The following is a 15,870-nucleotide window of genomic DNA, read 5'->3' on the forward strand; positions in this document are numbered from 1 at the left end:
TGACCTACTTTTTCATCCGAGATGACCCATGTTCGAACTCATCCGAGCTATCACCTAGACAAACATCCTGACCAAGTTTGATGATGATTGGGTCAAAAATGTGACCTCTAGAGTGTTCACAAGGTTTTTCTATTTTTAGCTCTTGTGACCTAGTTTTTAATCCGAGATGCGCCATATGTTCGAACTCATCCGAGCTTTCAACTAGATAAGCATCCTGACCAAGTTTGATGATGATTGAGGCAAAAATGTGACCGCTAGAGTGTTCACAAGCAATTGTGGACGTACGACGGACGACGGACGGACGGACGACGGACATTCACCGATCCTAAAAGCTCTCCCTGAGCAAGCTCAGGTGAGCTAAAAATCTATGATTGAAATGTTTGAAACCCCGGTTTTCTTGAAGCATAACTGTCTTTGGTAAGTAACCAATTAAAAAATTAAGCAACGGTATTTCTCGTCTTACTTACTGCTGTAGATGTATTCACAGGTACGTGCGAAGAAAATATGACCACTTTGATAAAAAAAATCTCTGTGTTCATCTTATATGTGTATATTTTTAAGGGGGCTCATATTTCGATTTTTTTGACACATTTAAGATGAACACAGAGGTTTTATTAACAACGTGGTCATGTTTTCTTCCCAGGTCCGATAATCGTGCCTGTGGATGTATTTAGTAGCCTAATGCGTGGCCTTAAACGTAAAGTGTACAAAGATATACATAACAATTTTTACGCAACACCGTTTCGTGACTTCCTGCTTGATAAATTTAGAAATTAGTAATTAGAAGACTTTTGAAATAAAATAAAGTACCCATATGAAATAAACACGTAAATAATTATGTGTTCAATACGTGAGTGACATGTAAATCAAAATCGAATGCTCCTGTCTGTAATGTCAACAAAGTTATTAGTAAAAGAATATTCGGATACGCTATTTCGGATAAAAATATCAAGTTATTGATATTGCACTATACCAATTTGTTGTTTAAATTGGTAAAGATAGAAAAATGAAATTCAAGACAGTTTTAGAAGGTGAACAAGCAGTGATATTCAACCATCTTGGGGAAGGTAGACTTGTGGTTGGACCTGCACGGGTATATATAACTACTACAGTAATCATTATAAACATTGATTATCATTTCTCATAAATTTTAGCATACACAAAGCATCACAGGGTAATAATGTGTATGATTTTTAGAGTAAATGAAGTATCAATTGTCTATAAAAAGAATAAAGTATGTTATGGCTGAGCCTGATGTACCTGTCAATTGTCAAGAACTCAGACCTGTGCAAGGCACATAGCAGGCCATGACAAATCCACTTGCCCGACATGGCTAGTAAGATTCATCAGATCCAAATGATGTTTCGCTAAACTTTTAATGTAAATGAAGTTTTCCGGTAAAAAATTCAAACTGCAGGTCAACGCTATGTCAAAAAAGCTGGAAATTGATCTTATGACTAGTCAGTGATTTTCCTAGTCCTACTGATATAACAGACTCCGAAAAAAGGCCTCTTCCCAATTTAAATTCTCTTTAAAATCATGCAGTTTTCCTAAAAATCTGAACTTAAACCAGCTTTTTACTCCCGAAATCAGCATTTTTAGCAATAACTTTTCCCAAAATGAAGAGGCTAATGCATCTTCCCAATTAAGAGAGATAAACCATTGCTAGTCAAACGCGTATGATGAATTGATTTCGTAACCGTAACGACAGCAGCATTTGACAATGTTTGAGACATGCGCATTCAGTAATGTTTTATGCTAGCTATCAGTATTTTAGCTGAGTGGGCATGTGCGTTAAAATTTAAATGAAATTAGTATTTAGGTTATGTTGAAGATTTTATATAAAAAAAAAAAAGGGGGAAGGATTATAAACATTATTTTAAATATTAAAGGAATAAAGCCAATTTTACTGATATAGACCTGTAAATAGTAAATTAGAGAGGCATGTTGATTTTTACAAATTTTGTCTGCCAAAATGCAGGATGAGTACATTTTATGGTGGGTGATTAAATATGAAGGGTCACTCACCTGGCTGGGTGGGTGACCCTTCAAAAAATTCACCAATGCCTGCACAGCCAGGTAACAAAATATATGCTCTCGTCTAATTTTGATATTCATTATCATAACTACATTGTACATGTACATCATTGAAAGTTAGAAAAAGATTTGCGTTTTTGTTTTACTCTTAAATTTATTTAGTTGTAAATAACACTAATTAATTCCCGAAGTTCTGGTTAAGTTCCATAATTTGCTTTAAAAGTTGTTTGACAAGTGCTTCTTCTAAATCTTGCTATGACTGCATAATGCATAATTATGTATGAAAATATTCTGTTAATGGTTTTAAGAATCTAAGCTGAAGCATGAAATACATTTGACATTACCGTATTAACTGAAAAAATATACTATATTAGCCCAATGGTGAAAAAAAATATACAAAAAATTGAAAATAAACAAATTTTAATTAGAATTATATTAAAGTTTATTCCAAATAATTATTCAATGATTTACATGTAAGGTAACTGATTCTCCTTAGGATTAATAATTATTTTTCAGCAATAATTGTTTGATATGATATCAAATTATAGGTGTTGTAATATTTTACAGGTGTTTTTGTTCAGGGAGAGGTTACAGAAGTTGAAAAGACACACAGCAACACAACATGAGTATTTGAAAATCAGGGATAACAATGGAATTGTTACTCACAAACCTGGGTTAGTGAACTGAACATGTAATTTGGTATTTGACATTTATTTCAAAGTATATTTTTTCTTCTGTATATATGGACAGTTAATTAAATTAAAATACTGGTTCAGACTCACAGAAACAAAGCAATAAAGTGGTGGTGGAACTTCATCCTCCTGATCACAGCCACTTTAAATTCACTAGAGCAAAAAGCAATAAAAAGATTGAAGGACAATACATGTAAATAAAGTAAACCTGTGTCGGGCAAAGTAATCCAGCCGCATGGTTATATATAAAGTACTCGCATTTAAATCATCACTGTAAAGAAAGCATATCAACTTGTTTCTACATTGTATATTGCCAGATATTTAATTAATTTAAATGACACTTTACATAGCTCATAGTCATTTGAAATCGTGGTAAAATTTGTTACTATTTCATGTTTTTATAGTAATTTGTTACTGCAGTGTATTTATAGTAACAAGTGTATTAATGTATTTTATTACAGGCCGTGTGAGATATTTTTCAACCCAATGTTGCATGAGAATATAAATGTGATGGACGCACTGAAGCTAGATGCTAACCATATGATTGTTGTATATAAGAGGTTAAAGGACAGCACGGTACAACGAAGAATTATACAAGGTCCGACGGTGTTTGTACCAGAGGCAGAAGAATGGTATGTACTCACTCACATTTTATTATTGTAACATATGATTTATAGTGTAACTAAAATGATAATTTTATAACATATTTATATTATCTGACAGTAAAAATTGATTATAAGAGCTTTTCATTAAATAGAACTTTGGTAAATTAATGTCTTGCCTTTATTAAATTACAATATTTCTATAAAAATTATACATTGTTATCTTTGGGATTTATAAATTTTAGTTCATGATCTTTTGCATTTTCTGTATTGGTTAAAACTTCAGTTAAGGTATTAGCACCCTAATGCATTACCTCCGCTTTGAAGAGTATTCAAATAGGCTAGAACTACTGTTAACTACATTGAAAATGAGGGCCATGGGTTCAATCCCCAGAAGGGTCAACTTTTTTTTTCTTTCTTTTTTAGCTCACCTGTCACAAAGTGACAGGGTGAGCTTTTGTGATCGCTTTTCGTCCGGCGTCCGTCCGTAAACTTTTACTTTAAATGACATCTCCTCATAAACCACTAAGCCAATTTCATCCAAACTTCACAGGAATGTTCTTTTGGTGGTCACCTTTAAAAATTGTTCAAAGAATTTAATTCCATGCAGAACTCTGGTTGCCATGGCAACCGAAAGAAAAAACTTTAAATATCTTCTTTTAAAAAACCGTAAGAGCTAGAGCTTAGATATTTGGCATGAAACATCTTCTAGTGAGTGTCTACCAAGTTTGTTCAAATAAAAGCCCTGGGGTCAAAATTGGACCCGCCCGGGGGGTCATTGATTTTCCCTATATACATATAGTAAAAACTTAAAAAATCTTCTTTTAAAGAACCAAAAGAGCTACAGCTAAGATATTTAGCATGAAACATGTTCCAATGGGTGTCTACCAAGTTTGTTCAAATAAAAGCCCTGAGGTCAAAATTGGCCCCGCCCCGGGGGGTCATTGATTTTCCCTATATGCATATAGTAAAAACTTAAAAAATCTTCTATTAAAGAACTCAAAGAGCTAGAGCTAAGATATATAGCATCAAACATGTTCTAATAGGTGTCTACCAAGTTTGTTCAAATAAAAGCCCTGGGGTCAAAATTGGCCCACCCCAGGGGGTCATTGATTTTCAGTAAAAACTTAAAAAATCTTCTTTTATAGAACCAAAAGAGTTAAAGCTAAGATATTTAGCATGAAACATGTTCTAATAAGTGTCTTCCAAGTTTGTTCAAGTAAAAGCCCTGGGGTCAAAATTGGCCCTGCAACGTTGGGGGGGGGTGGGAGTTGGGGGGCCTATATACAGGTGAGCGACCTCAGGGCCATCATGGCCCTCTTGTTTCTTTTAACATTATTTATGTATCTCTCATGTCCCATTTGGAAAGAAAAAAGTGTTTAATTTTCATTTTTTAGCTCGACTATTCGCAGAATAATCGAGCTAATGCAGTCACCCATTTGGTCGGTGTCGGCGTTGGCGTCCCTGTGGTTAAGTTTTTGTATGTAAGCTGGTATCTCCATAACTACTGAAGGGAATGGATTGAAACTTCACACACTTGTTCTCTGTGATTATCTAAGATGATTGGTACAAGTCCCATAACTCTGATTTGCTTTTTTACATAATTATGCCCCTTTTTCGACTTAGAAATTCTTGGTTAAGTTTTTGTATGTAAGCTGGTATCTCCATAACTACTGAAGGGAATGGATTGAAACTTCACACACTTGTTCTCTGTGATTATCTAAGATGATTGGCACAAGTCCCATAACTCTGATTTGCTTTTTTACATAATTATGCCCCTTTTTCGACTTAGAAATTCTTGGTTAAGTTTTTGTATGTAAGCTGGTATCTCCAAAACTACTGAAGGGAATGGATTGAAACTTCACACACTTGTTCTCTGTGATTATCTAAGATGATTGGTACAAGTCCTATAACTCTGATTTGCTTTTTTTACATAATTATGCCCCTTTTTCGACTTAGAAATTCTTGGTTAAGTTTTTGCGTGTAAGCTGGTATCTCCATAACTACTGATGGGAATGGATTGAAACTTCACACACTTGTTCTCTGTGATTATCTAAGATGATTGGTACAAGTCCCAGAACTCTGATTTGCTTTTTTACATAATTATGCCCCTTTTTTGACTTAAAAATTCTTGGTTAAGTTTTTGTATGTAAGCTGGTATCTCCATAACTACTGAAGGGAATGGATTGAAACTTCACACACTTGTTCTCTGTGATTATCTAAGATGATTGGCACAAGTCCCATAACTCTGATTTGCTTTTTTACATAATTATGCCCCTTTTTCGACTTAGAAATTCTTGGTTAAGTTTTTGTATGTAAGCTGGTATCTCCAAAACTACTGAAGGGAATGGATTGAAACTTCACACACTTGTTCTCTGTGATTATCTAAGATGATTGGTACAAGTCCTATAACTCTGATTTGCTTTTTTACATAATTATGCCCCTTTTTCGACTTAGAAATTCTTGGTTAAGTTTTTGCGTGTAAGCTGGTATCTCCATAACTACTGATGGGAATGGATTGAAACTTCACACACTTGTTCTCTGTGATTATCTAAGATGATTGGTACAAGTCCCAGAAATCTGATTTGCTTTTTTACATAATTATGCCCCTTTTTTGACTTAAAAATTCTTGGTTAAGTTTTTGTATGTAAGCTGGTATCTCCATAACTACTGAAGGGAATGGATTGAAACTTCACACACTTGTTCTCTGTGATTATCTAAGATGATTGGCACAAGTCCCATAACTCTGATTTGCTATTTTACATAATAATGCCCCTTTTTCGACTTAGAAATTCTTGGTTAAGTTTTTGCGTGTAAGCTCAGGTATCTCCATAACTACTGAAGGGAATGGATTGAAACTTCACACACTTGTTTTCTGTGATTATCTTAGATGATTGGCACAAGTCCCATAACTCTAATTTGCTTTTTTACATTATAAATAAGTAATGCCCCTTTTTCGACTTAGAAATTCTTGGTTAAGTTTTTGCGTGTAAGCTGTTATCTCCATAACTACTGAAGGGAATGTATTGAAACTTGAAGGGTTTGTACCTTTTCGGACAATTTTATGTATTCATATAGGTAAGCATTATTATACTCAATGAAACACCCTTGTGACAAATTTTCGAATAGTCGAGCATTACTGTCCTCCGACAGTTCTTGTTAATTTATATAGGTATTTATTGGCTAAATTATGCTAAATCTAGTAATTAATATGGTACCTGATATTTTCAAAGTGTAATATAATCAAAACTAGACGGTAAAAGTGTTTCATATTTTACAAGATCAACCAATATACTTTTTTTAAAAATTTAGGGAAACTTTGAAAACAGGCACTCATTTGGGTAAATTTTAAGAATTTTTTAAATTAGGCTCCCTAAGTAGAAAAATGGTCAGACACGTGGTAAAAATGGGTGGGGTAGGGTAACATTTTTAAACAGATTTCATAAATTTTAAGTAGAAACCATAATTTTGCTTATTTGGATTATTAGCTGAATGGTACTATTTGTTTCTTACCAAAAATTAATGGGAAAACATTTTTCATTAGAATGTTATTGCAGATTATTTAAAGGTTCCTACTTTCTAAAAAAGGGCCCTCATAACATCCTAGCTTGAGTTTAGAAAAGTGGCCATAACTTGATTTCCGTACGGTAAACTATGTTTAAATTTTGCATACAGGCGTACTTTAAGGTATACATCTGACTTATGATGTCAATTTTTTAGTTCCTGATAGTGCCCATTAGGGTCCTAATACCTTAAATAGAAGTATTTTAATTTGTTTCTGTAATTAACTATTTTTGACATTGTATCATTTTTCTACAAGAAAGTTATACATAAGTTACTATTATTTCAGGTTACATGAGTTTAAATGGCATGGTACTGACCCAGATAACAAAACGAGGATGATTCCTGGCAAAGATAAATTCCATCAACTTGCTGTTATCCCAGAACAGTTCTATTACAATGTAAGATGTCAGAAATAATTAAGTCTGTATTTGAATTATCATTGCATTAAAAAAAGCTTGATGTCTTGTATTTAAGTGATATTTCTATTCTGTATCATAATGCTTAGATCTTTTGAAAAGTTTTAGTCAGATAAAGTCATATTTAGAGAAAACTACACATGTATAATTAACATTAACCTCCTAATCATCAAGTTGTCCAATGACAGACTGCAACACATTACTTAGATAGAATATTTTATCTGAAAACTACATGTACATTTTTGAATTTCAATGTTTTGACTAAACTTTTATTTCAAATATATTGAACAGCATTCAGTTGTGTATGTAGTCATAAAGAATAGAAAATGTATTCTTGTCACCTACTTATCTTCAAACTAGAATTTTAGAACATTTACAGCCCTACTTCAAGTACAATACAATTTTGAAAGAGATAGCAAATTTTTCTTATTACAGAATAGCTTTTAAATACATGTTAATGCATTAAAAGTCTTTAAAATATAATACATATATGGTTTTTTTTATATCAAAACAGCAGTGGATGTATATAGAAAATCTGCCATTATTGAAAATGTTATTGTAAATCTGTTTTAAGCACCAAGCATTAAATGGATTTTTAGCATGTAACCTGCTGGAATTGAAAGCAATTAGCCTTCACAACCAGTATAGAACAAGGCCAGTCTGCACATCTATGTTCAGACTCTATAGTGATAGAAGACCAACTTCAAGTTTTCGTCTTGATACCCACAAAACTATCATGGACTGTTCAAAAACTTGAAGATAAACAAGTTCATTTAAGAAATTCCGCAGGTTATAGGTTTACAATGTCAGTGTTATGTTAGACTGGTATGTAATTAAAGTTTAATTAACATATTGTTTATGTTATATTTGTATTCAGGTACGAGATGTAAGAACAAATGATGATACTATGATCACAGTGAAGTTAATGCTGTTTTATGAGCTCAAAGATGTTCTCAAAATGGTATGTCTACTTTTATATTATAATTAATAATTAAAGAATTTCAGAAATAGCTTAAAAGGTTAAAGGTTAATTGAGATCAATGATTGCATAACAGGTAAATTAAGATTTAAATTCAATGAGTTAAAGATCCGGTATGTTGTAATTAAGATTGTTACCACGGGCTTAAGTGAAATTTTATATATGTATATAATTAAGCTCCTAAAACAATTTTCAAACATCGAAGAATATGTAAAATATGTACTGCAAATATTTGTCCACATTATATGTAATCATTAAAATAAATGCATTCATTTCTTATTAAAAAAAATGACTTAGAGTTTTTAGTAAATAAATTTCTAATTACCTTCCTTTATTAACATGAAATGTAAATTCGGTAATATCTTGACAAATAATGCTTTTTGGAACTACAATATTGATAAATGTTCATTTAAGCATTTTATTTATGATATAAAACCATAAAAAAATTGTGTTACGGGTTTTTAAATGTTGAAGTATCTTCAGCAGTCTACCTGTAGATTTTGTGATAGAACATGATGAACATACATTTTTTTTTTTTTACATATTTCATTATTTGAATTTTGTATAATTATTATTTACATTATTAGAATTGATATTTTTTATTACATTAAATATGTTATAATGAAAACAGCGACTGAAATTCGCGATTTCAAATGACATAAAAATAAGAATTCAAATATTTTTGTAAAATTTATAAGTTATCTCATATATATCAATTAATGATGTATTTTATCAATAATATTGCAGCTTGACACAACACACGACCCAATAGCTGATATGATCAAGTAAGAATGATTTGTTATTATTACATTGCTTGTCTGTCCATGTTAAATATAAATTAACAATTCACTTATTAAAAGATTTTGATACCATTATTGTCTTTATTTATGTTGAATTTAAATCTCATCATAGAAGTTGAACTCTTTCTTATGTAGTCGACACTAATTATGTAGAAGACAGATGGTTCTACCCTGGTGCCAGCTTGTATATTAAATATTGCTTAGAAAGACAATTATGAGATATTCCTTTATCAGTAAAGCTATAAAGGCTCCCTATAACTTTAGCAGTGCTAATGGCACTAAAAAAAAAGGGGGACCATACTCTAAGTGCCTGAAATGACAGATATCCTATATGTTATTCTGCAATCAAATTATAGGTACTTATAAAGCACTTTAGTGATTTTTTTTTATTTCAAAATCTGTTGAGAAGATATAGTTGATTTTATGATTAAATATACAATGTGTAATGTTATATTATTTGATGATCGAAAGAATCCTAAGGCTAGTGCAATAAAATCTAGATTATTGTTTGAATATAACTAATTTGTTATATGTGTTATATATGAGATAAACAAAATTTGAACATTAAAATACTGGATCATTTAATTAAACATATATTTTCTCATATTTACAGTGGAATGTGTGCAGATGTGATAGCATTTACTGGCAAGTTAAGGTTAGTACATGTACAGATGTGATAGCATTTACTGGCAAGTTAAGGTTAGTACATGTACAGATGTGATAGCATTTACTGGCAAGTTAAGGTAAGTGCATGTACAGATGTGATAGCATTTACTGGCAAGTTAAGGTTAGTACATGTACAGATGTGATAGCATTTACTGGCAAGTTAAGGTAAGTACATGTGCAGATGTGATAGCATTTACTGGCAAGTTAAGGTTAGTACATGTGCAGATGTGATAGCATTTACTGGCAAGTTAAGGTAAGTACATGTGCAGATGTGATAGCATTTACTGGCAAGTTAAGGTTAGTACATGTACAGATGTGATAGCATTTACTGGCAAGTTAAGGTTAGTACATATAATTACTTACAGAGAGTGTTTGTTTTCTGTAGTAAGCTAGTGAAAACAAATTGTAAATCAGTTTCATATTCATGTAATATTTGACTGGTTTCCACAATTTGATTTAAGCATAGTTATTTCCAGAATTATATGTAATGTACATACAAGTAAACAACAAACAAGATTTTTTTTTACATAATGGAAAAGGATGAGAATGAAAGACATGTCTTATCGAGATCTTAATTTATACTCCAGATTTTATAGATAAAGGAAATGTATAGCTTATATAGTGATAATATGCTCATTAGCTTTAGTCTATGATAGTATTGTAATGTTTTTGTTGTAATCATTTAAACGTCTCCTTCTTTGTGACTTTGTTTTAGCTTTGAGCAGTTTTTGAAAGAGTCACACAAACTCAGTGATTTAACATCATATACTCAGTTAGAACAGAGGGCAGAAAAGATAGGGTACCAGTTACAGAAAATAGTCTTTAGAGGGTACCATTCCAGCGATCAACTACAGGTAATAGTAAGATATTTGATCCATGATCCATGCTGTTCGCTATCAGTTTCTCTACTTGTTATAGGATTTGTAAGCGAACAGCATGGATCCTGATCGGACTGCGTGGATGTGCAGGCTGGTCTGGATCCATGCTGGTCGCAAACCCATTATGTTGGTTTTGTCGTGACAGGGCTCATTTATAGCTTAGACAGATAACAGTTAAAATGACAAGTTTATGCCACTAATATAGAGGATGGCTAGCATGCATGTTTGTTTGTGCAGTCTGATGGATGTTCAAATTCAGTATTTGTTATTGAAATATCTGAAACTACTGATAAGCTGTTCTAACTTGGAAGCTGGACAAGTTCGTTGTTGAAGTACAGTAATAAATGATGTCAAATTCAATGATTGACCTATTTTTCAATAATCAGTCCCAGTAAAACAAACACTTTTTCTTAGCTTTTCACATTTTGTCTTCTTCATTAATAAACTAACAAATGATCCAACGTCCATTTAACTATGTGCTAAACAGAATGTGATGTTAAAGTGGGAATAAATAGAAACAGAATCTTTCAATTAATATATTGCAGCATGAGTTCAGCAATATACAATACAAAATACAAAGAATATGGATCTACACACGTGTTATATTTTTATAACTTAAGGGAAATAGTGCTTATTTGAATAGGTTTTTTAAATGAAGTTCATTTTATTTTAAGTTTCACTAATGCTTATAATTATGATAAAACAAAAATACAGTATATTCTTTTAAAAAAAACAACTGATTGAATGTTTGAATTTTGGACTCTTTAAGGTAGACCATGGGTAATGGGCACCATAAGGAACTGTAAAATTGACAACATAGGACAGTTATATGTCTTCAAGGTTACCTGTATGCAAAATTTAAATCAAATTTACCGTGTGGTTTATGAGTTAATGATATATTTCTAAACTAAGACTTTGTCGTTAGAAGGGCTTATTTTCAGAAATGAGGAAACTAAATAATATCATCATTATAAAAAATGTTTTTCTATTGCCCATTGTTAAGAAACAAATAATAACATTCAGGTAACAAATTACACTAAACAAAATGTTCTTAATATGTATAAAAATGTTACCCTACCCTCAAAGTGGAGGTAATGCATTACCCATGGTCTACCTTAAGTCGAAGAATTTGAATATAGAGTATAGCAGAAATAAAAATACGCTTTTTGGTAAAAAAAAAGAAAGAAAAAATAAAGCAGAAGTTAATTTTCTATGCTTATGTCTTTGTTAATTGGCAGATGATGCAAAACAGTGCGATTGAGTCTCGAACCCAGCTTCGTCTGAACACAGAGATAGAGGGGCAAAAACAACTACTAGCTGACCTGAAGATGAATAAAGAACAGGAGAGGGTTAAACTCAGTACGTACATTATACCAATCTGTTAAGTAATTATTAGCTTAGCTTTTTTATCATCAAAAATAGATGCATTTATACGATAAAAATGAAAAAAACTTTGTCAGTATTGTCAAGTCTAGATTAATTGATAGTCTAGATAAATTGATATGCAGCAGCAATTTATAAAGATTTTACACGTTTACAATGTAAGTCTTGAAAAAGTCAAAATATGTAAAAAATATATTTTGATCAAACGGAGACAAATATAAAAGGAAATATTGTAATGCGAGGTTTCAGTACCGCAGTACATATTGCCCTGACGTTGCATCGCAATATATGGGTATTATTGCACCTCTATCTATTACTAATATCTCTGTAATTTTCAGAACAAGAGATGGAAAAGAGTAAACAGTTACATAATCAGAAGAAAGATGACATGGTTCAAACACACAAACTTGCCTTACAACACTTGGAACATGAACAGAAACTTGATATAAGAGAACTTATGACAAAAGCTAGACTAGGTAAGAAAATGATATTCTGCTGAATGGTGGATTTACTGTGAATTCACTATATTTTGTGGACATAAAATTGTGTGGTTTTGTTCCTTAAAACATTTTTGTGGGTTCTTAAATTTTTTCAAAGTTTGTATATTTTTCTAAAAGGTAAAATGTAAATGATGTGATGCAAAATAATCTTATAGTAGGCAAAATGAAATTTTGTTGGATCTTAAATTCGTAGATTGACCTGTTCACGAAAACAACCAAAATTAGTGCCCTGCGAATAATAATAATTTTGCAGTATATCTTCTAGGTGAGTGGTATGGATAAAATTTGACACGAAAGGGAAAGTTGTTGTTTTGATTTATCTATGCTTACATAATGAACTGTAAAAACAAAAAATTACATTTAAAAAAATTAAGAGTTATGGCTAAAATTGCTAATTTTGGAATTAAAAAAGCTGGTGTAAGCTCAGACTTTGGTGTAAAACTGCATGATTTTTAAAGCAAGTTTCATTTGGATGAGGCTTTTTATAGATATCTGTTATATAAGGTGAAAAATCACGGGTCTCACTGAGTTAAAAGTGAAGATTTTGTCACAAAGTAGAGCTATCAATTTCATTTGCAAAGAGGAATAGCAAAAGTTTACTGCATGAATAATGAATTATTCCCAATATTTTTTTCCTATCAGATATAAAGAAACAAGAAGATGAGCAGAAGATAGAGCATCTGAATCGACTGAAGGATCTCAGTATTGATCTAACAGCATACCTAGCCAATCAGCAGTCGCCCCCGGTAACGGAGGAACTCCAAGTTACACGGCCTAAACCTTCACCTGAAAACTTTGCAGTGTGGTAGTAGCGATGATATTCAAAGAATTTTTTGTTGGAATCTATTAATTTTTGCATTAAGTACATGTATATTTATTAGAATATTGTATTAGTTCTTATTTTGTTGAAAAGTGAATCAATGAACTATGAAAATAACTGGTTAACTCCTATTAAAGGACTTGACCTGTTACTGCACTAAGGTGATGACATTTATATTGTACCCTATATGAGTTAAAAGCAGATTTGTTGAAATGATACAAATTGAGATAAAGCAATGAAAGAATCAAACTTTTGGAATGCGAATCTAAAATTAGATTTTATTTTTGTTAATGTTAAAACAATTCTACTAAAATTATGTGTATTTTTCCACAAGTAGTGTACTAAACATATTTAGATAACAACTGTTAAGTCATCTTGTTTTCATAGTCTTATGGTCATATTTAAATAGAGTTTGGATAAAGTATTTCTCTTATTTAAAAAATTTGAATATGAATTTTATGTACAAGGAAGCAGATTAAAACATACCCTAGTGAAGGTTACTAGGTTTAATGATGATGTGCACACATGACCCATTTTATTAGAAATATTTGAAAATCTGTTTTCAATTAAGGTACATTGGAATGACTTATACCAAGATAAACAAAAACATATTATACAAGATATAGGGATAAGGATAATGTATGGAAAAGTCAAATTAAAGGGTTTGTTAAGGTTTAGATTATGTGACCATTTAAGCATCATATTGTTTTCTAATTCTTACAATGTAAAATATGACATTACAATTGTTACTTTGTCTTTTATCTCAACATTTACATGTTTATATTTTTATAATGGCAGGCCATTGCATACATTGTATTACATACTCATATATTTATACAACTTATTCACATATTTCACTTTTACATATTTGTTATACCCTGGTGTTGTTCTTGTACAATCCATTTACCATGTGATATTAGTATTATAAAGTCTAATTATATACCTGTACTTATGTATACATGTATTAAACTGCAAACATTGCTTGTAATTTATTCAACTATAAGACCCAGCAGAATCTAAAATACATAATGAAAGCAAGTTTATTTGGCGAGTGAGACTAAAAAAAGTGTTGGAGCACACACTAAATACTGTATTCCGGTATATACCGGACAAGGCACTTGAATTATTAGATGCTAAAATCTCGCCTTTTCACGTAGAGAAATGAATATTTTCACACTGATTTATATAGGAAGATGAATGAAAAATTTAAGAATTGCCAAAAAAATAAATATTTTTCTACTTTGTAATCATGATTTTTGCAAGGGTCTATAGGTACTGCTCCAACACTGTAGTGAATTAAATCCATATTTGGCTTTCTTGAACTATTTTAAAGCAGGCCACATTGGAAGCTTATCACCTACCAGTCACTTAGGTATGATCCTGTCCTAACCAGAATGTAGATGGCAGATCAACATACACTTATTATAACCCTGTTGAACCGTTAGTTGTGTTGAATTTTGATATTCGCCCCATTTTGTCATGTAAACATAAGTCTGGTTTGATTTATTTTGTAACTTATGTCTATTTCATGTATTTGTTAACATTTTCTGGTTGATATGTGAATTTAGGTGTTAATATGTAAACTATTTGAAAAAGGATGAACCTATTTTATTTACATTATCAAAATTGTGTGAAATATGTATCTTTAAGGTCGTCTTTTGACATTTTTTGGGTTCCCCATATCTATGAATATATCCAATTTACACTTTGGAGTAAAAATGAAATAGGTCAAATATTATCCTCTTAATTTGAATATTATATGATTAAGAGATGCTACTTTTTATATTGTGATACCAATGTTATTTTTAAAGTGTTGCTACAACTATGAAAGGAGCAAACATTTTTTTCTTTGCTCAAAATCATTATGGTTTGTCTTTATTGTTGTCTATATTTATATTTAATTTTACCTCTTTTTATCCAATTTTGCTGCTTATTTTTTAGAATTCTATATTATGATAACGTTTTTATCATAAGCTTGTGACATTGTGATGCCCATTACTGTTCCACAATTTAACCCATGACAATCTTTAAGAAACATTTGAATTTACAAATGTGCTTCACATAACTACCACAATATATAAGGTTTGCACAACCATGGTGCAATGTACTGCATGAAAATCATCAAATTACTCAATGATTTTAATAATAATTTATAAGCTTTCTTATCTGTAGGGCTGAAATAAATTGGGTTTAAATAATGTTGGAAAGCTATCCAGCTAGCTTACGGAACGCTGGTGGCTCTTCTCAGGTGCACGTTTGTGACTGAAATAATGTACTGAGGGGCACCTGAGGTCTTCCTCTATCAGTAAAGCCGGAAAGTCATCAATATGATCTATACTGTGTTGGTGCCAACAAATTCTGCTTTAACTGGTGCTAGAGGGTTATGGATGGTAATTTTCACTGCTGTCAACCAGTATACTCAGTAAAAACCAAGCCTTCAACATTTTCCATTTTGCTGTGTTGGGCAGTATGTAAGGTTCCCATTTTTTTTTGTAAAATGTACAATGTATGTAGTAAATTTATATATTTTGAT

General features: G+C 31.5%; 1 protein-coding gene across 1 annotated transcript; it reads left to right on the plus strand.

Annotated features, from left to right (window-relative positions):
• Positions 1 to 726: 726 nt before the first annotated feature.
• Positions 727 to 13,448, plus strand: LOC132749921 (uncharacterized). The gene is made up of 11 exons (XM_060739852.1): positions 727 to 1,093; positions 2,605 to 2,711; positions 3,191 to 3,361; positions 7,182 to 7,293; positions 8,189 to 8,272; positions 9,038 to 9,075; positions 9,704 to 9,745; positions 10,472 to 10,610; positions 11,873 to 11,993; positions 12,356 to 12,493; positions 13,160 to 13,448. Exons 1-11 carry the CDS (start codon positions 1,007 to 1,009, stop codon positions 13,324 to 13,326), a joined length of 1,206 nt encoding a protein of 401 aa, XP_060595835.1. The 5' UTR covers positions 727 to 1,006; the 3' UTR covers positions 13,327 to 13,448.
• The last annotated feature ends 2,422 nt before the right edge of the window (positions 13,449 to 15,870 follow it).

The sequence above is a fragment of the Ruditapes philippinarum genome, unplaced genomic scaffold, assembly GCF_026571515.1.
Source record: "Ruditapes philippinarum isolate M1 unplaced genomic scaffold, ASM2657151v2 ctg1895_1_1_1_1, whole genome shotgun sequence".
Classification (NCBI taxonomy): domain Eukaryota; kingdom Metazoa; phylum Mollusca; class Bivalvia; order Venerida; family Veneridae; genus Ruditapes; species Ruditapes philippinarum.